Raw genomic sequence first — 21,030 nt, 5'->3', positions numbered from 1 at the left:
TGGGCAGCTATCCCAGCATTCAAGTGGCAACAACGTGCTTTTCAAAAGAGGGGGGTGGAGGGTGGTGTACTGTGACAGGGAGCGGGGAAGATAGAGAGAGTGGATTTTTGGAGCCAACACTGTGTGTTAGCTTCCTGGATTGAAAAATCACAAAATGTTCGCGAACCCTTAGTCTTAATTGCAAACAGCCTGCATCCAATGCTGTTTCTCTGTCAAGCAAACTTTCACTCCCTGCCTCTCATTTGATCGTTCACAGCCAGGTACAGATAGCTCCTGTTTGCTGTGATCAGTGTTTGTTTTTTTAGATAAGCAGTTCAACGGAGCGCCGATCGGAGTTCACAACAAAACAAAGAGAGGCTACATAACAAAACAAAGAGAATAATTTAGTTAAAAGCCTTCTGGGATATCTCCTTATTCCCTGGAGGCCAATAAAAGCGCTGGTGTGTGTCCACACTTGATGAGCAGCGCTGGATCACCAGCGCTGCAATCGCTACACCCCAACCTGACCAGGTGTACAGCCAGTGCTGCAGCCAGGGAGTTGCAGCGCTGGATGTGCCTTGCAGGTGTGGACAGTTACTAATTGCAGCGCTGGAAAGCCTCTACCAGCGCTGCAACTTGCAAGTGTAGCCAAGCCCAAAGAGAGGGTTAAATGAGTCTGTTCTACTGCCTTAGCTTTTAGCTCATGGTGTAGAGGCTCATGCACTAAGCTACAAAGGTCCCTAGTTCAATCTTGCCCACCGACGAGCAGGGTCTGTCAGCATTGCAATAAGATAATTTTTTCTTTCCCAAGGGGAATGTTTTGAGTCCTAAAAATCCTTTTTCTTTAACTTTCACTCCCTTCCAAGGCTCTGTGTCACAGTGACCAGCAGAAGGCGGCTGGAAAAGATTAGGTTAGAATTGCCCACTAATGGGCCATAGGTGTGACGGGTTGGATCACAGAAACCCCCCTGTGAGCTGCCAACTGATGTGCCAAGAATACCTCTGCTCCTGTTTTCTCTGCCAGCTCAGGACTCCAGCACCCTGTCTTGCTGAGCCGGACACTACCGTCTGCTCCAATAAAGACCCAGGGTCTGAATTACTTGCCCCAAAGCTGCAGGTTTACCTGAAAACAGCTCACAGAAGTGTGCTTGTCTTTAGCACTCAGATGCCCAACTCCCAATGGGGTCTAAACCGAGATAAATCCGTTTTACCCTGTATAAAGCTTATACAAGGTAAACTCATAAATTGTTTGCCCTCTATAACACTGATAGAGAGATATGCACAGTTGTTTGCTCCCCCAGGTATTAATACATACTCTGAATTAATTAAATCACTTTTTACTTATTAATTAAATACAGAAAGTAGGATTTAAGTGGTTCCAAGTAGTAACAGACAGAACGAAGTAAGTCACCAAGCAAAATAAAATAAAATGTGCAAATCTATGTCTAATCAAACTGAATACAGATAAGATCCTCACCAGTTCCAGAACACTCCCTTTTACAGGCTAATCTCCTTTTAGCCTGGGTCCAGCAATCACTCACACCCCCTGTGAGTTACTGTCCTTTGTTCCAGTTTCTTTCAAGTATCATGGGGGGTTGAGAGGCTCCCTCTTTAGCCGCTGAAGACAAAATGGAGGGGTCTCCCAGGGGTTTAAATAGACTTTCTCTTGTGGGTGGAGACCCCATCCTCCCTCCTATGCAAAGTCCAGCTCCAAGATGGAGTTCAGGAGTCACCTAGGCAAGTCACATGTCCATGCATGACTCTCAGTCTTTACAGGCAGAAGCCATTGTCCACATGATATCTTGTGTGTCTCCAGGAAGACTTTTTATGTGGATTGGGGCATTCCAAGATGCATTGTTCCCCAAGTGCTTCCTGACCGGGTAGTTAACCTTGCAAATTCCTTCCTAAAGAAGCTGACCAAATGCCTCACAAAGCTTACTTAGAAATCAAGCAAGCAACTAATATTCTTAACCTCAAGTACAAAATGATATATGTGTACAAATAGGATGAATAGATATAGTAGACCATAACCTTTACAGAGATGTTACATGGCACAGGCAGCACAAAACATATTCCAGTTATGTCATATTCCTATAAAACCTTACGGGAGATACCGTCACAATAGGCTATGGGATTGACAGGTCAAGGCTTGAGACTAAACTTGTTTCTCATATAGTAGCTCATTCTGGGCTCAGCTGACATTGTGGAGCTATCTCTGGAGATGAAATATTGTTGAGTCTCATCTTATGGCAAAGGAGTAACAAAAATAAGTAAAAACTGCCTTTGATATATATTGGTTGTTTTTGTTGTGTTCTCTCATAGTATGTCTGTTTTGTAGCTCATTCATGTCATAATTGTACTTGCCTTCACATCAAAGTCTATACAATCCTTTGGGTTGATGTGCAAGAAAATGTCTGATTTCAAAGTGGAAGAAAATCGAATGTCCATTTGTTAATGTTACATTATTTTATATTTTACATAAAGAAATTCCTCAAGTATCCATCTGAACTCGATTTTTTTTTTTAATCTGGGTAAATCCCTAACTGCCACTTTCTGCTTCTTGTAGAGCTGCTAGGGGCTTGTATTATCAGCAGAGCTCTAATACATTATTTTACAGATTATGAGATGAGTTTTCATAGAGGAGGAAACTTTAAAAATGAGAACATTTTATATTACGATATATGCTTGGACTGGTATTTTCTGTGTTTTTTCTGTATTAGGGAGGATTATTTGTATAAAGCTTTCTTCTCAGCATGGTACCTCCTCCTGATGTGAAGTGCAACACAGAATTTGTTGCTATCGAAATAACTTATGATTTAGTATTTTGGGCTGTGAAGAAAACAAACTCTCTTTTTATTAAATGCACACACTTCTGGTAATGAAAAAACATGCTAAGAAAAAAATAAATCCATATGTTGTATCTTTCTGGTCTTGTTTTTCAGTAAGAAATATTAGAAATTTGTCTCTAGATAATCATGGTTTTGAAGAAAAGGTCTTTAGTTATTGGACAATCATAATACTTTATCTTCTATGGATCCTTCTAGCCTTAGTGATATCCAGGTGTTATAAAACCACCTCTAAATTAAGCCATATAGTGCCTCTGGAGGGTAGGTGAGTCATAGTTACCTATTTACAGATAGAGTAACTGTCTGGCACAGAGGGGGAATTTTACTTTTGCAGTAATTCAGGAAGTCTGTGACAGAGCCAGGATTAGAACACAATCTTCTAACTCCTCCTGTACTTTAGCAACTAGACCTTGCTTCCTTTCTAATTGTTATATATAAACACCAAAAACATGTTAGGCACTTTGCTATAGCACAGTCCTTGATCGAAGAAGTTTGTCACTTACTTTTCGCATCACATTTAAAATTGAGTGCAACAAAGTGGGGCAGAGATGGTGAAGGAAAGAAGAAAGGAAAGATCATGGCTACAATATTATTACATGATTCCATAGGCTTGTTATGATGCTGATCCAGCAAAGGACTTAAACATATGCTTAATTTTAAACACGTGAATAGTCCCAGAGAGGTCAATGGGATTAATCATGTGTTCAATGTTTAACATGTGCTTAAATGCTTTGCTTGCCCTTTATTGCTCCTGGCGGAATTCTGTGCCACTGCGCAATGCAGAATTTTGCAGAAATTAACATGCACACAAAATTTCATTTCCCCCATAAAAATGGGCTACAGTGCTGCTAGTCGCATTAGGGGCACTGGGCTTGGCAGAGCCCAGCTTGCACATAGAAGACACTGCTGGGGAGAGGGCACTAGAGGGTTCCTGGCAGCTGCAGTTTCCAGCGTGCCCTGAGGGAATGAGAGGGCAGCATGCAGGAAACTCTTTGCAAGCCTGGGATGCATCATCAGGCTGTTTCTCCCTCTTGGATTCCTGTTCCCTGGGAGGGAAGGGGGACAGGTGTCTGGGCAAAGGGGAGCCCACAGCTGGGCTTTGAGGAGGAGGGGGTTCGGGTGTATTGGCTGGGGTCGGGCCGCAGGTGGGCTCTGGGGGGGAAGGGGTTGTGGGTGTCTGGTCCCCTGGCTGGGCTCTGCGGGAGAGAGGAGGGGACAGAGAAATAGGAACTAGGTTATCATAGTAGTTTCTTTAACTCTCTACACCCAGGGGAATTTTTGTGTGTGTCTTTATTGTTAGACATACTTGCTGACAGGTATTTTGAAATAAATTACCAAAATAATTGACATTGGCATGATTATATAGTGTTGTTTTGACAAATAAAAATTTCAGAATTGTGAAGAATTTTAAGATATTGTGTGCAGAATTTTTAATTTTTTGGTGCAGAATGCCCCCAGGAGTACTTTAGGCACATCCTGTGATGGTACCACTGTTCTGTTGTTTTTTTTTATTTAGTTGGCTCTTCAGGTTTTTCATTTTGAAGGCTCCTTTGTAACATTAATTCTCGTTTTACTCCTGCATTGTAAATCAGCATTGTCAGCATTTTACTCTTGGGAAAACAGATAGGGATGTCCACAGAGGAAGTGTCAGAGCTGAAATCAGAGTTCAGGAGCTCCAGGTTCCCAGACCTGTGCTCTTACCTTACTCCTCTCTAAAAATGGGTCTATATTGTACATATATGTAAAGAGTCTTCTCAGTTAATATAAATACTCCTATAGCTCTAGCACAGACACCAATATTCATATTCTTTGGTATCTGTCTTATTGTTGGTATGTTTTGAAATTAGGTAGTTTTTCCCATCGTCCCTTCTAAAATAACCCCCAAATCTGTAAAATCAGGACCCATGGAGAATTTCAAAAAATTATAGCTCAGTGAGCTAGTCCTAAACCATTTTAAGAGGACTATAGGACTTGCTGTATTAATTAAAAAAGGAATAGACTTTTTAGTCTTTGCAGTGCAGCAGTGAACTTTCTACTTCCATTGATACTGACGACGAGTATTTTTAAGTAGCCAACATGTTTGTTTTTCTGTACTGCTGCCTACCTTAGGTTTTGCTATGTAAAAAGAGAGAGATTGAAACAAAGGCATTTACAGAAAGGAATATATTTAATACACGTCTGAGAGCACCAAGGGGACTGAAAACCACCTTCTTTGAGTAGTGGGTGTTCGCACCCCCTGCACCTCAGATCAGAGATTTTAGGTAGTAGGGTCTGTTTGGCCTGTGTGTGCTTTCCCCATCTCACACCCTGCGCTGGGGCTAGATAGTGCTGGGCGAGCAAGCCACCCCTTCAGTTCCTTCTCAACCGCCTCACCCTGCGATGGAGCCTCAGCAGCATCCACATTGATAATATCTCAATTACATCTTACTTTCTGGTGCGAGTTAGTGTTAGTTCATAGGGTTTCCATTAGTTAGTGTTAGTACTCCCTCTTTTTTCCTTTTTTTTTCCCCTGAACCTCCTCCCCACATACACAACCTATTTTTTTTTCCTCCCTCTTGTTGTTAGAATAGCTAACTCAGTGTCCTTTTTCCTTGTCTCTTCCCTTTGGGGAAGTGAAACCTGGACAGAGCATGCCTGGCTCTCCCAGGTTTCAATGTTGCCTCTCCTGCTGTGAAGCAGTCCTGGTCAGTGATGGGCATTCCCACCACATTCACTGCTTCGGGGAGTCACACATGCCTCAGAGATGTACTTTCTGCCTTAAATTAAAATGAAGAGTCGGAAAGAACCTTGAGCTAAAACTCTGGCTACTAATGGTGGAAGGTTCACGCTGCCAGCCCCTGATCCTGGCCCAGGAACCCGCCATACAATGGTCCCTGATTAGGCTAAGTCCATTGACTTCCTTGGCTCAACACTCTCTGGTGGCTTCGAAGATTAAATCTTTGAATTCCTCTCAAAAAAGCGGGCTACAAATCCCCTGGGTAGAGAGACAATCCCCGACAAAGGGCAACAACTGATCTCCAATTGGCACCCAAAAGGCTGCAGGTTCTTCAGGTACAGGTGTGGCCAGCAAACCTAAAGACCCCAAAGGTTCAGGCTCCAGAAGATTGGTACCATCGAGTGAATGGAGTGATAGAGAGAAAACCAGTTCCTCTAAATCGGTAATGACAGAGTACTGTAGGGCTCAGGTACCGAGTATTTTGGCTCTGCAAAAGACCAGATCAACACCTTCTAGTCATTCATCAGAGCACAAGAGACCTCCAGTACCATTGGCTCCTTCTATATTGGCTACTTCTGCTCATCTTACCTCAACGGTACTGCCCACCATTCTGGTACAGCAGAAATTTTTATTTCCTTGGGACTTGCTGGTTTAAGAAACGACTGAATTGCCCTTGCTTGTCACCAACAGGTTCTAAGTACCAATCACATCTCACTTCCCTGGCATGCATGCTGTATTTATGGAGTCTCCCTCAGCATCCATAACTGCTCCACCTCTGCCAGAAGAGGAGGAGAAGGAAGAGGATCACAACAATTTCTCTTCAGTCTCTGTTGAAGGCTCTCCATTTTATTACCAGGGACCAAGCCAACCAGAGACTTCTGCAGAACCAGCTTACTGCAACTAGAGACACGGCCTGCCTTGTTGGTATGATTGATTTTGCATCCCTGCCCATCCTGGTTAATAGCCATTGATGGACCTATCCTCCATGAACTTACCTAGTTCTTTTTTGAACCCTGTTATAGTCTTGGGCTTCACAACATCCTCTCGCAAAGAGTTCCACAGACTGACTCCGCATTGTATGAAGAAATACTTCCTTTTGTTTTTTAAATGTGCTGCGTATTAATTTCATTTAGTGACCTAGTTCTTGTGTAATAACTCTTCCTTATTTACTTTCTCCACACCAGTCATGATTTTATAGACCTCTATCCTATTGCCCCTTAGTCATCTCTTTTCCAAGCTGAAAAATCCAAGTCTCGTTAATCTCGCCTCATACAGAAGCTGTTCCATACCCCTCATCATTTTTGTTGCCCTTTTCTGAACCCTTTCCAATTCCAATATATCTTTTTTGAGATGAGATGACCACATCTGCACACAGTAATCAAGATGTGGCAATATAATATTTTTTTGTCTTATTATCTATCACTTTCCTAATGATTCCCAACATTCTGTTTGCTTTTTTGACTGCCATTGCACATTGAGTGGATGTTTCCAGAGAACTATTCACAATGACTCCAAGATCTCTATCTTGAGTGGTAACAGCTAATTAGACCCCATCATTTTATATGTATAGTTGGGATTATGTTTTCCAATGTGCATTACTTTGCATTTCTCAACATTAAATTTCATCTGCCATTTTGTTGTCCAGTCACCCAGTTTAGTGAGATCCCTTTGTGACTCTTTGCAGTCTGATTTGGACTTAACTATCTTGAGTAGTTTTGTATCATCTTCAAATTTTGCCACTTCACTGTTTCACCCCTTTTCCAGATCATTTATGAATACGTTGAACAGTACTGGTCCCAGTACAGACCCCTGGGGGACACCACTACTTACTACTTTCCATTCTGAAAACTGACCATTTATGCCTACCCTTTGTTTCCTATCTTTTAACCTGTTACTGATCCATGGGAGGACCTTCCCTCTTATCCCATAACCGCTTACTTTGCTTAAGAACCTTTGGTGAGGGACCTTGTCAAAGGCTTTCTGAAAGTCTAAGGGCTTGGCTACACTTACAAATTTGCAGCGCTGCAGCAGGGTGTGAAAACACACCCTCTGCAGCGCTGCAAATTGCGGCGCTACAAAGCGCCAGTGTAGTCAAAGCCCCAGCGCTGGGAGCCGCGCTCCCAGCGCTGTCCGTTATTCCCCACAGGGAAGTGGAGTACGGACAGCGCTGGGAGAGTTTTCTCCCAGCGCTGGTGCTTTGATTACACTTAGCGCTTCAAAGCGCTGCCGCGGCAGCGCTTTGAAATGCAAGTGTAGCCAAAGCCTAAGTTCAGTATATCCACTGGTTCACCCCTGTCCATGTGCTTGTTGACCCCTTCAAAGAATTCTAGTAGATTGTTGAGGCATGATTTCCTTTTACAAAAACCATGCTAACTGTTCCCCAACAAATTATGCTAATCTGTGTGTCTGATAATTCTGTTTTATCTATACATCTCATATATGTTTTACATAAACTGCCAGGGAGAAACAAGATCATTTGTACCGAAGCAGTGCAACTCTCGAAATGGTGCATTCACCACCAAATCAACATCTCAACAGCTTACCTCACAGGCATACAAAAGACTACAGTGGACACTCTCAGCAGGAATTTCTCCCAGGATCATGGATCGGAAGTAAATCCCTCCATTCTCCACAGCATATTTCTACGTTGGGCAGTCCCAAAGATAGTTTTATTTGCCACAGCCAGAAACAAAACAGTTTTGCTCCAGAGCCGGCCTGGGTCATCCCTTTCTCAGAGATGCCTTTCTCCTACAATGGAACACAGATCTCTTGTATTCCTTTCCACCGATTCCTCTAATATCCAAGGTCCTGCTCAAGATAAAAAAAAAAAAAAAAAAAAAAAAAAGTGCCACAGTTATACTCAGAGCTCCCATGTGGCCAAGTCAGATGTGGTTTCCACACCTTATTCTACTGGCAATTTGCTCTTGAGGCTGTTCCTCACCTCCTCTCTCAGAACGTTGGCCAGGTCCATCAACCCAATCTGCAGGTTCTCCGGCTCAAGGCGTGCTCCTCAATGGTTCAAAGGCTTGGAAATGACCCTCTCCAAAGATTGAAAGGCGGTGCTGTTACATAGAAGGAAGCAAACTACTTGTCACACATGCACTCAAAAGTGGAAGAGATTCCAGCTCTGGTGTGACTTGAGGCACATGACTCCTACATTCTCTCCGCTATCACTTGTGCTAGATTACATCCTAGAACTAAAAAAATTAGGATTCTCTCTAAGATCTGTAAAGGTGCATCTTGCAGCCATCACTGCCTTCCATCATAAGGTAGACTGTTCTGTTTTTGTTCATCTTACAAGAAGGTGGTTTCTCAAGGGTATGGGTAACCTCTTCCCACAAATCAGATGCCCTGTACTGACATGAGACCTCAACTTTGTCCTCAGGCGTCTAACCAGACCACCTTTTGAACCCATGGCCACCTCCTCACTTCTACACCTCTCTAGGAAAACCACATTTTTAGTAGCCATTACTTCTGCTCGAAGTATGAGAGAGATAGGGGCTCTAATGAGTTACCCTCACCCTTTACAGTCTTATTCAAAGACTATGACCACACCCAAGATTCCTACCGAAAATATCTTTGCACTTCCGTATAAACTAGATTATCCACTTCCCAATCTTCTTTCTGAAACCACCCTAGGACAAAAGGAACGCGACATTACACACACTCGATGTCAGGAGATCGTTAGCCTTATATTTGGATAGACTAAGCCCTTCAAGAAGTCTCCCAGATGATTTCTCTCTATTGCGGACAGATCTAAGGGATCCTCAGTTTCTTAAAAAGACTCTCTAGATGGATATTGGACTGCATTACCTATTGCTCTCACAATCTTCAACCTCCTTCTAGACTTTTCTGATTAGCAGGGCAAGACTACAGTGAAATAATGTAAACTGTTCTTCACTTTGACTAGACCACTTGGGCTTCACTAACAGCTTTTGCATGTGGGAATGAAAAAAGTACTGGAAACCTGAGTTTTGATGATAGCTAGATTTGATGCTCTAGGTTACTATGCATAGGCAAGCGAAGATTTGGATACATCCTTAAATGGTGTGATTGATTACTATTTGGTTTCTTAATACGTAATCATCCAAAGTTAGGTGATCCCTTTAGGCTCTGGGCCAGCTTCAGAGTTGTTCAGACTATGTGGAGCCTGTGATAACCTTGGTGTGATTTATATAATTTTGTTTTAAATATTGTATGATACAATTTCAATTAAATCTTAATATTTTTAATTGTGCAATATACCAGTTTAGAACTGCTTGTGTTCTTGTGTGTTGATGTGTATATGTGTATAGCAGGTTTCAACCTCTGACCCCTGTTCCCATTTTTCCTGAAATAGTCATGTACTGTGGTATTCTATTTGCGATCTATTATCTTGTCATCCCAAAATCTAGCTGCCAACACTGAAGTATACAATGGGAAATATAAATACCAGAGGTTATACCACTGAAAGAAAGTAAATATTGAATCAAAGTGTAATTTTTGCTGATTCTCACCATGTTGTAAAAAGTGTGCAAGAAGTCTTTGATTGACTATGCTAATTTAAATAATATTTCAACTCACTATTTTTTATTTGTATTTCTGTAGTATCTAGGGTCCTTAATCATAGATCAGGGCCCCATTGTGCTAATCACTGTACAAACACAGGATTTATGTTTAATAGCTGAAAAGCTTAAGTAGAATCATTATATGAATAAATAGGAGCTTTATAGGTTTCACTAAGATAAAACTTAAATTTCTCTTAAATCCTCTTCATATGATCCTTAGTGAAACATAGATGAAAATAAATGAGCTTTATGATGGTTATGTGGAATGAACTACTTAATTTCAAGCGTTCACCTGACTTTTTAAGATGGGTGCAAAAAAAAAAATTGTCGTAGTCCTAGAGTTTGAGACCACTGCTCATCTAGTCTGACCTCCAGTATCATAGGCCACCGACATCACCCAGGACCTGCACACTAAACCCAACAACGGAAATGATTCCAAAGTAAATGAGGCCCACAGGAAACTAGACTTGCGTGCCACAGGCAGAGACTAGAAGGGACTGAGGCTCACTAGTGCTTGAGGGCCCACCAATGGCAGGGAAATGATTGAATTAGAAATACTCAGTCCTGGCATGTGACTCATGCCCACACGCTACAGAGGAAGGTGAAAACCCCCCAAGGTCATTGCCAATCTGACCTAGGAACAAATTCCTTTTTAACCCCACGTATGGCGATCAGACCCCTGAGAGTGTGAGCAAGAACCAGCCAGCCAAGCACCTGAGAGTGCGAGACTGCTCGGTGCCACCTCAGAGCTGTATCCCACCCAGCCCCATGTTCCATCTCCAGTTTTGGCCATCCCTGATGCTTCTGAGGAAGGAGATTTTAAAAACCTCCCAGAATACATTGCAGGGAAAATAATCTCTTCCTGACCTCTCCCAGTTGCCAGCGGAAACCCTGAAGCATGAGCTTTAGGAACATAAGACATAAACTGGAAATTAGCCCTAGGGCTGATGAGCTCTGCTCCCCACCATCACAAGCAACATACTTGTAATGTATTTTTCTGCCTCCAGCCACCCATCAGTTACACTATGAAGACTTTTGGTGTGAGGGAAATTTAATAGCTTAATGTGAAACATGTTTCACGTAAGTTTTGATTTGTTTCTAGGAACAAATGATGAGAAAGAAACAAGCAATGCATCTTGACGCACGGTATGTCACAATGGTGGAGAATGCATACTACTACTGTAATCCCCCTCCAGCTGAAAAAACTGTGAGGAAGAAACGCCCACCTCTACAGGAGTATATTCGTAAGCTTCTTTACAAGGATCTCTCCAAGGTCACCACTGAGAAGGTGAATCCATGTGAAGTCTTGGTGTGGTAGATGGCAGTACTTGTGACATGATACAACTCTTCCTCTTAAATTATTTATTACAAGAACAATAATTATAGGTACTCATTTAGAACCTGAGAGTGAAAGGATGAATCATTAGTTAACTAATGCTTAGGAAAGAAGGCTTCTGCTTGACCCATGTAAATGATTGAGGTTGAAAAGATGGGAAGAGGTTTTGAATTATCCAGGTCTGACATATATTTTGAAGGATCCAAGAAATTTGGGACACAGCAAGTGTCTGAGGGCAGGGTTGAGATTAATGTTTAATACTTCCAGGAGAGGAGAAACTGCTTCTGCTATGCTTTGATCAGGATTATATTAGAGACGGGCACACTGTCTGAGTTATTAAAATCAGAGGCATGTGCATGCTAACAAGGCAAGATGTTTTAAGGTGAGTCAATGGGGATGTCCAGATAGAGTTCCAGCCATGATTTTAGTCTTCCAGGAAGAAAAAGAGGAGTAGGTCTGAGAATATACAAGTCCCAGAAAAGGACACTGTGGTTTCTCATCTAGTCACACTGGGTGGTGAGGCTCTCAAACTCTAAAAGGACACCAGTCTTACTCTAAGACGTGTGCAGGGAGAGTCTACAGTATCTCTGGGGTATAACCTTGGATGTCTGTTAGACCAGTGGTTCTCAACCTTTCCAGACTACTGTACCCCTTTTAGGAGTCTGATTTATCTTGTGTACCCCCAAATTTCACCTCACTTAAAAACTGCTTACAAAATCAGACATAAAAAAGTGTGTCACAGCACACTATTACTGAACAATTGCTTACTTTCTCATTTTTATCATATCATTATAAAATTAGCTGGAAATATACATATTGTACATCCATTTCAGTGCATAGTATATAGAGCCATATAAATAAGTCATTGTCTGTCTGTCTGTCTATGAAATTTTAGTTTGTATGGGTTTTGCTGGTGCTTTTTATGTAGCCTGTTGTAAAACTAGGCAAGTATCTAAATGAGTTGATATACCCCCTGGAAGACCTCTGCATACCTCCAGGGGTACATGTAACCCTGGTTGAGAAATACTGTGTTACATATCCAGTGCTGAGTGAATATGGTACCAAAGCATCTGGGAGAGGTGTTTCCATCCTGCACAGTGTTTGCATTAGGTCAGACCAAATGTATTCCATACCTTTTTATAAGTGGTCTGGTTTGTTTCCTTTTATGCTTTTAATAGTACTAGGCAAAATAAATAACACGTGTAAATAAGTTAAGGATCAGATCCTTCGCTGGTGTAAATTGGTGGAGCTTCGTTAGCAGCAATGGAACTCCACCAGTTTATGCCAGTTGAGAATCTAGCCCTAAAAGTTCAGGGTATATTAGACTCCTTGTTTTTATTCTGTAGTCTTCACTTTCCACATTAAAACAATTTCTATGTGTAGCTTAGATGTTAAGGTTCATGTTTGGTTTCAGATAAGCTTTACTTAAGTTGTGACTCTGTTTACTTTGTTCAAGAGAAGGGTTTTAAACTTAGTATTTTTTCAGCGCTGTTCCAATATCATAGTTCTGCTCTTCCGAGTCCCATTACAAGTATCAGCTAATTTCCGTGGATTTTAGGAAAAAGAGGATAAAGTGCCAGCTTCACTGATGAAGTGGTGCTTCCTGCTATCCGAGCCTTTCAGAAGAGGATGGTCTTGGGGTTTGTAGTGAGTTAGTTGTTCTAGATCTTTCTACTCCCAGTAACATGATTTCTTACTGGCTTCCTGAACGATTGAGAGCGCCTCAATAAATGACAAGCTGAAGAGGACCACCAGTCTTCTCATGGAGTAGGGTTTAGATTAGGTACCCATAGCTTGGGATATATATCCATTAGATTTACTTCATTTGTATTTGGGGGTGGCATTTGTAATGACTACAAGATATAATAGGTTCCATTTACACACAAATCCACCCAACTTTGCCTACTGAATTGTTAATTGTGTTTTACAAATCTTGTTTAGGTCCTGAGACAGATGCGCAAATTGCCCTGGCAGGATCCTGAAGTGAAAGACTATGTTATATGTTGTATGATCAACATCTGGAATGTGAAATACAATAGTATTCACTGTGTAGCTAACCTCTTAGCAGGGTTGGTGCTTTACCAAGAGGATGTTGGAATTCATGTTGTGGATGGTGTGCTAGAGGATATTCGCCTAGGCATGGAGGTAAAATATATTATAAGTTCATTCACTTGTTTATCAGAAAAATTAAAATAAAACCTTTCTAAATAAAATTTAAAAATAGAAATAGAGATTATGGAAAATGTTTTTTCATTGATTATTTTTGTACCTACCTGCCAGCTGCTTTCTTTAAGGTCAATCATAAAGTCAGAATAAAAATGAGAGGGGGTTATTGGGGTAGTTAGTTCATCCGCTTGCTATACTGAGATTGTTCCCTATGCACTATTTATAATGCTTTTCTAGTCTAGCATTTAAATGTCTGAGGCCATGGATTTTCATATGATTTTCTTTGGAAGTCCATAGTATGATAGAGCTCACAGTTATCGAAAGCTTTTTCTAGATTTAAAAAAAAAGCTAAATTCCAGAAACATTCTTTTAAATAATACAGGACTGGGCTTCATTCATATCAAGGAGTGACAATATTATTTAAAGCAAAACCATACTTTTTTAGTTTACATTTCTGTAATGGATACTGTAAGGCTCCTTATAGTAATTTCTATTGTGTCCCCATGTATAAAAGTAAATGTGTGTCTTGCAGTAAACTAGTAAATGTTGGGTTTTGTTTAAGGTTAACCAGCCAAAGTTTAATCAGCGACGGATCAGCAGTGCCAAGTTCTTGGGAGAACTTTACAATTACCGAATGGTAGAGTCAGCTGTAATATTTCGAACTCTATATTCATTTACATCATTTGGTGTGAACCCTGATGGTACTGCTAGTCCACTGGACCCTCCAGAACATCTTTTCCGAATTAGACTCGTCTGCACCATCCTTGATACCTGTGGGCAATATTTTGACAGAGGTTCCAGCAAACGGAAGCTTGATTGCTTCCTTGTGTACTTTCAGGTATTAATAAACTTAACTTTGTGTTTAAAATTAACTTTGTGTGGTGGGTGTATCTTCGCATGGTGCTAAAGATTTATCTATATAATATCTAAAAAACCTGTACACTTAGGTTTTTATCATTTGGGCTCCGATTCAGCAAAACAATTAAATGTGTTTAAATGTAAACACATGGGCGGTCCTGTAGATTTCCCTGGGACTATTCACATGCTTAAATTGAGCATGTGCTTAAATACTCTGCTGAATTGAGGCCTGACTGTGAACTCTACAAGGTCTGTAATGATTTTTTAAATCCATTCTGATGTTCATAGTTTTAATGAGAGAGATTTTTGAAATGGCATTAAAATGTCAAATGTATTTGGATGATGTCATGGTAACTCCATGGAATATTCTGAAGCATTCATGGACTTTAGAGTGCTTGTGTTAATCTCTTATTAGAAGGATAAAAGAAAAACGGAATTTAAAAGATAACTGCAGTGGAGGAGTATTGGCATTAGGGCTGGCAAGTGATTAAAAAAATTAATCATCTACATTTTCAAATATATTGATTTCAGTTAAAACACAGAATACAAAATGTACAATGCTCACTTTATATTTATTTTTTATTACAAGTATTTGCACTGTAAAAATACAAAAGAAATAGTATTTTTCAATTCACCTAATACAAGTACACCTCTACCTCGATATAATGCAATCCGATATAACACGAATTCTGATGTAAAGCAGTGTTCCGGGGGGAGGGAGGCCGGAGCTGCGCACTCCGGTGGATCAAAGCAAGTTCGATATAACGTGGTTTCACCTATAACGTGGTAAAATTTTTTGGCTCCTGAGGACAGCGTAGGTAGAGGTGTATTGGAGTGCAATCTCTTTACCATGAAAGTTGAACTTACAAATGTAGAATTATGTACAAAAAAACCTGCATTCAAAAATAAAACAATATAACATTTTAGAGCCTGCAAGTCCACTCAGTCTTACTTCTTGTTCAGCCAATCGTTTGGACAAACAAGTTTGTTTACATTTGCAGGAGATAATGCTGCCCACTTCTTATTTACAATGTCACCTGAAAGTGAGAACAGGCATTCTCATGGCACTGTTGTAGCCCGCGTCACAAGATATTTACATGCCAGAGGTGCTAAAGATTCATATGTCCCTTCATACTTCAACCACCATTCCAGGGGACATGCGTCCATGCTGATGACGGGTTCTGCTTGATAACAATCCAAAGCAGTGTGGACTGACACATGTTCATTTTCATCATCTGAGTCCCATGCCACCAGCAGAAGGTTGATTTTCTATTTTTTGGTGGTTCAGGTTCTGTGGTTTTTGCATCAGAGTGTTGCTCCCTTAAGACATATGAAAGCATGCTCCACACCTCCTCCTTCTCAGATTTTGGAAGGCACTTCAGATTCTTAAACCTTGAGTCAAGTGCTGTAGCTATCTTCAGAAATCTCACATTGGTACCTTCTTTGCTTTTTGTCAAATCTGTAGCGAATGTTCTTAAAATGAGCAACATGCTGGGTTGTCTGAGACTGCTATAACATGAAATATATGGCAGAATGCAGGTAAAGTAGAGCAGGGGACTCCCCAAGTAATTGAGTCACAAATTTAATTAACGCATTATTTTTTTAACGAGCGTCATCAGCATGGAAGTATGTCCTCCAGAAAGGTGGCCGAAGCATGAAGTGGCATACGAATGTTTAGCATATCTGGCATGTAAATACCTTCCAATGCCGACTACAAAAATGCCATGCAAATGCCTGTTCTCACTTTCTGGTGATATTGTAAATAAAAAGAGGGTAGCATTATCTCCTGTAAATGTAAACAAACTTGTTTGTCTTAGTGATTGCCTGAACAAGAAGTAGGACTGAGTGGAATTGTAGGCTCTGAAGTTTTACATTGTTTTATTTTTGAGTACAGTTATGTAACAAAAAAAATACTATATTTGTAAGTTGCACTTCCATGACAAAGAGATTGTACCACAGTACTTGTATGAGGTGAATTGAAAAATATTATTTCTTTTGTTTGTCATTTTTACAGTGCAATTTATATGAAAATGTAGAAAAACATCCAAAATATTCAATACATTTCAGTTGGTATTCTGTTGTTTAACAGTGCAATTAAAACTGTAATTTTTTTGAGTTTCTCACGTGAGTTAACTGCAATAAATTGACAACCCTAATTGGCATATACACTGGACCCTTGATAGAACGCAAGATTTGGGATCCATGTGCTGTACCACATTAAAATGAATTGCAATTAAAGTAATTAAATTTGGGATCCATGGCCGCGAACACATTTTATGTGAATTCGCGCTATCTAGATGCGCATTCTAGCGAGGGTCCCTTGTACATTAATTCAGTTCCTTTGTTGTCAAACTAAAGAAGTGATTATTTAAAATACTGTGGGGTTCGATGTTTCTATCTCAGTAAATACATATCAAATTTGATCAGTCTAAAAATTAAAAAGATGTTTTTTCCTAATTGCTGTTAGTCCTGAAAATCTCAAATTCAGACTGAGTTCTTTCTGGCTTGAACATCACCACCATTAATAAAGGTTCTGCTGATCATACTCTGCCTTCAGATGCACCTGCACAACCTCATTGTTCTCTCATCCTGCCCTTAAATAGACTTGTATAAATAAGGGTAGAATTTACTTTGCATCTTACAGATGAATGTAGTTGCTATAAAGATGTCCATATTATGATGATTCTTTTGATAGAATATCACCCACTGATACCCAAAGTTTTAACGTTCTCATGTTTGTGAAAACGGTCTTGCCTTTTAAAAATGAACATGATTTGTATGGCTGCATTTGTACAAGAATTAAAGAGGGGTTTTGAAATGCATGAAGGGCAGGTAGGTGCCCATCTCCCATTGAAATAATCTGCCCCGAAAAAGAGTATTTACGTTCTGTACTTATTTTTTATGATATTGTCAGTTGCCATAGATTTATTTCGTTATGTAATTAAAATCTGGATTGTCACTTTAAAATTCTGTATGGATTTTTTTATTTTAGGGATTTTCTTTGAATTGTTTCAAACTGTTTTAGCAAGATACATGACTTTAGTATGTTTTTTGTGATTCGTATACTTCTACATTTTCTTTAATGTTTTGGTAATGTCTTTTTTCTTGGTAAAATAGCTTCAGTCAACATGAAATACAGTACGTCTATAACATGAGGATTTTTTTTATTTCAGAGGTATGTTTGGTGGAAAAAGAATTTGGAAGTTTGGACAAAAGACCATCCATTTCCTATTGACATTGACTATATGATAAGTGATACGCTAGAACTGTTGAGACCAAAGATAAAACTCTGCAATTCTCTCGAAGAATCTGTCAGGCAGGTACAAGACTTGGAACGAGAATTCTTAATAAAACTAGGTAAGAAATAATACATCATCAGAGTTCATGTCTTTTACACTGTCATTATTATTATTACTACTACTACTATCACTATCCCTCAGTGATGAGTCACTACAAAAACTAATTATCCCTCTGCTGTTACTCTCACCTTCTTGTCAACTGTTTGAAACGGGCCACCTTGATTACATTGAACTCATTAGCACTACACAAGTGATTTTCCTCTCTTCTTGTCAACTGTTGAGAATAGCCCACTTGCACCTTAATTGAATTGGCTCGTTAGCACTGACCCCCGACTTGGTAAGGCAGCTCCCATCTTTTCATGTGCTGTGGATTTATACCTACCTCTGTATTTTCCACTCTATGCATCTGATGAAGCGGGTTTTAGCCCACGAAAGCTTATGCCCAAATTTGTTAGTCTCTAAGGTGCCACAAGGACTCCTCGTTGTTTTTGCTGATACAGACTAACAGCTACCACTCTGAAAACTGTCCCTCAGGTGTTTTTTAACCTTTTTCTGCATTTCCTGACCTGTTCTGAATCTGGGTAACACGTTAATTTGCTGTATCTAAAGAAACATTAGACACAAAGGTGACTGTTTTTTATTTATGATGACTGGTATAAAAGGAAGAGGAAATCCACCAACTCTAACTTTGTCAGTATACTTTTGGCTGCTTTGATGCAGTATTTAGTGCATCCAGCAGGCCTGGTGGCTGAGTAGCTCATCACACACAAGCATATCCATTGGTTCTATTACCTGGACTCCTTTAAGGTATATGGGACCATTACAGTCAAACACTCTACTTGTAGAACAAGTAGGGTGGCCCAGTGCCCGGTTTTTGATTGGAAAGTCCGGTCGAAAAGGGGACCTGACAAGGTCCAGTTACTAAGAGCAGGGGAGACGCCAGATCATCACCCGCTCCAACCCCCTACTCAGCCGGGGCCGCCACCTACCTTCATTGGGTCCCAGCTCTGCAGGAAAATCCCTCCTGAACCGGGAGGTGGGGATGTGAGGGGAAGAGCAGCGAGTGATGCAGGGGAGTGGGAAAGAAGAGTGGTCGGGGATGGAGCCTATGGGGAAGAGGCAGGGCAGGGGTGGGACCTCGGGGGAAGAGGCAGGACAGGGGAGATTCCGGCACTCTTGTTGGAGTGTCCAGTTTTTAAATACACCTCTACCCTGATATAACGCTGTCCTCAGGAACCAAAAAAATCATACCGTGTTATAGGTGAAACCATGTTATATCGAACTCGCTTTGATCTGCCGGATCGTGCAGCCCGGCTCCCCCGGAGCGCTGCTTTACCGCGTTATATGCGAATTCATGTTATATTGGGTCACGTTATATCAGGGTAGAGGTGTATTACCAAGTTGGCAAACCTAAGAACAAGGCATTCAAATAAGCATGTAGTGTAATATCGAGTCATTGAAATGAACAGTTGTGCCCACTAATGTGGTCTAGTGTATATTATGTGAAACTGGGGGTCATTTGAGTTCTGTTCCTCAGTCTTGACATGTGACCTCAGACAACTCCCTTGACCCTTTCATCCAGTTTTTCTTCTGCATTACCTGCCTCATAGCAGTTGAAGCTTAAATTGATTGAAAACCATCTTGATAGTCTTCAAGGAAAGACACTGCAGAAATGCAGAGTGTTAGTGTATTTGTTGTTTGTATATCCATAGGCACACTCAAGAATTCATATAGATGGGCAGCTGGGCTCCAGTGGACTGAGCATAGGGATGGGTGTCAAGATCTGTGTAACATCCCTGACTTTGCTACGCCACCTTCGGCATTTCACAAAATCTCTCTGACCCTCATTAACACCATTCCATAAAATGGAGATAAAATTATTTACTAAACCACCTATTGGAAGAGCTTTGAAATATACAGTTCTTTTTGAAGTGTGGTGTTAGCCTGTCTCCAGTGAATACTTAAAGAGATGAGAAAAATGGTGCTTTGGGCATCTTTTTCAGCACTCTAGGAAGGGTAAACTTGACCATGTAGTATCTTTCTCTTTAAGGCTAGGCCTACAAAATGTCATGAGTGTTCCAATGTTTGCTATGTAGAGAGATTAACAGTGTCTTTAACAATGATGTATTACAGAAATAAAGTAGAAGAAATACTATTGCTTGAACTTTTGGAATATTTAGCAAGTAGCAAGCAGATCTGGAGACAGTCATTCTTTAAGAGACTTTAATGAGTCGAGGAGACTTCAGGAAGTGGTTGACAGAATGGGTTTCTGGAAGAAATTCCTTCCCTTCAGGATGCATAAAAGTCACCAAGGAACTGCTATTGGTGATCTGCATAAGAGGAAGAAATGACAGTTGTCATGTGGAGTTACAGTATTCTTTATTCACTGGGTTGAAAAGGTTCAGTATAATCCTGTATTTTCCAAGACACATGTTGGCTTACTCTTATGTTAGGCATGGCAATAGCAATTCCTCTCGAACTGGAATAGTCTGGAACTACAATAAAACAAGGGAACCTGTTTGCTATTCTGTTTACTGACCTCAGCTCTATTTCTAGAAAGCTGACTGTCAAACATTTTGAATCTTTTATATTTTCCTTGGAATGCTCATAAATAGGCTCACAGTTTTCAGTGGAGGAAATTACTCGATGAGAATGTGACTCCCTTACTTATGCTAAATATAAACACTACTTCTGTTCTCTTTATGCTTCTATTAAACTGGATTCATAGACTGCTTTCTTTAAAGAGCATATGGAAACTAGTGCTGCATTTGTGAGTTACTAAAAGGTAAACCTGTTCTTATTCCAACTACAGTGGTGTACATTTATGAAACACTCCAAAGTTATCTGTGTTGAAATTAGTTAGCATAAGGAGCAAACACCAGGCCATGGGGACCCCACAGCTCAATTGAGCAAACACTCCCTAACGTTTATATCTAGAAACACTAGGGCAGTGATGCATTTTTAAAAAAAAAAAATTTATGCAGTGCCATTGGCTGTTAATATATTCAGTCGCTGAACTGATTTATTTGATAATTTTGAATTTCTAATTGGAAGCCCTCTTTTACTAGAGGCTGTTTTGTGGATTTTTTCCACTTACAAGTGTTAATTTATAGGCAAGTACTTGATCCACGCTACTTGTAGTTAAATCAGTTCTCAAAGTAATCTCTTAATTTAAGGGTCAATATATGGAGAAATTATGCATTGATTTTTATTTTTAAGAGGAATTTGCATTTTGTTCACTGTGCTATTCATTTAATTAAAATTCTTCAAATATAATTTAGTA

At 40.3% G+C, this 21,030-nt stretch overlaps 1 protein-coding gene across 1 annotated transcript in view; it reads left to right on the top strand.

Annotated features, from left to right (window-relative positions):
• Nucleotides 1–21,030, top strand: part of UPF2 (UPF2 regulator of nonsense mediated mRNA decay) — a 140,508-nt gene that overhangs the window by 61,470 nt on the left and 58,008 nt on the right. The window contains 4 exon segments of the mRNA XM_044982034.1: nt 11,191–11,376; nt 13,366–13,569; nt 14,153–14,428; nt 17,622–17,805. Coding sequence (XP_044837969.1) covers nt 11,191–11,376; nt 13,366–13,569; nt 14,153–14,428; nt 17,622–17,805 — 850 coding nt within the window.

Source organism: Mauremys mutica, chromosome 1 (assembly GCF_020497125.1).
Source record: "Mauremys mutica isolate MM-2020 ecotype Southern chromosome 1, ASM2049712v1, whole genome shotgun sequence".
Taxonomy (NCBI): domain Eukaryota; kingdom Metazoa; phylum Chordata; order Testudines; family Geoemydidae; genus Mauremys; species Mauremys mutica.
Note: the sequence above shows the minus strand (reverse complement) of the source record. Positions and strands in the feature narration are given on the sequence as shown.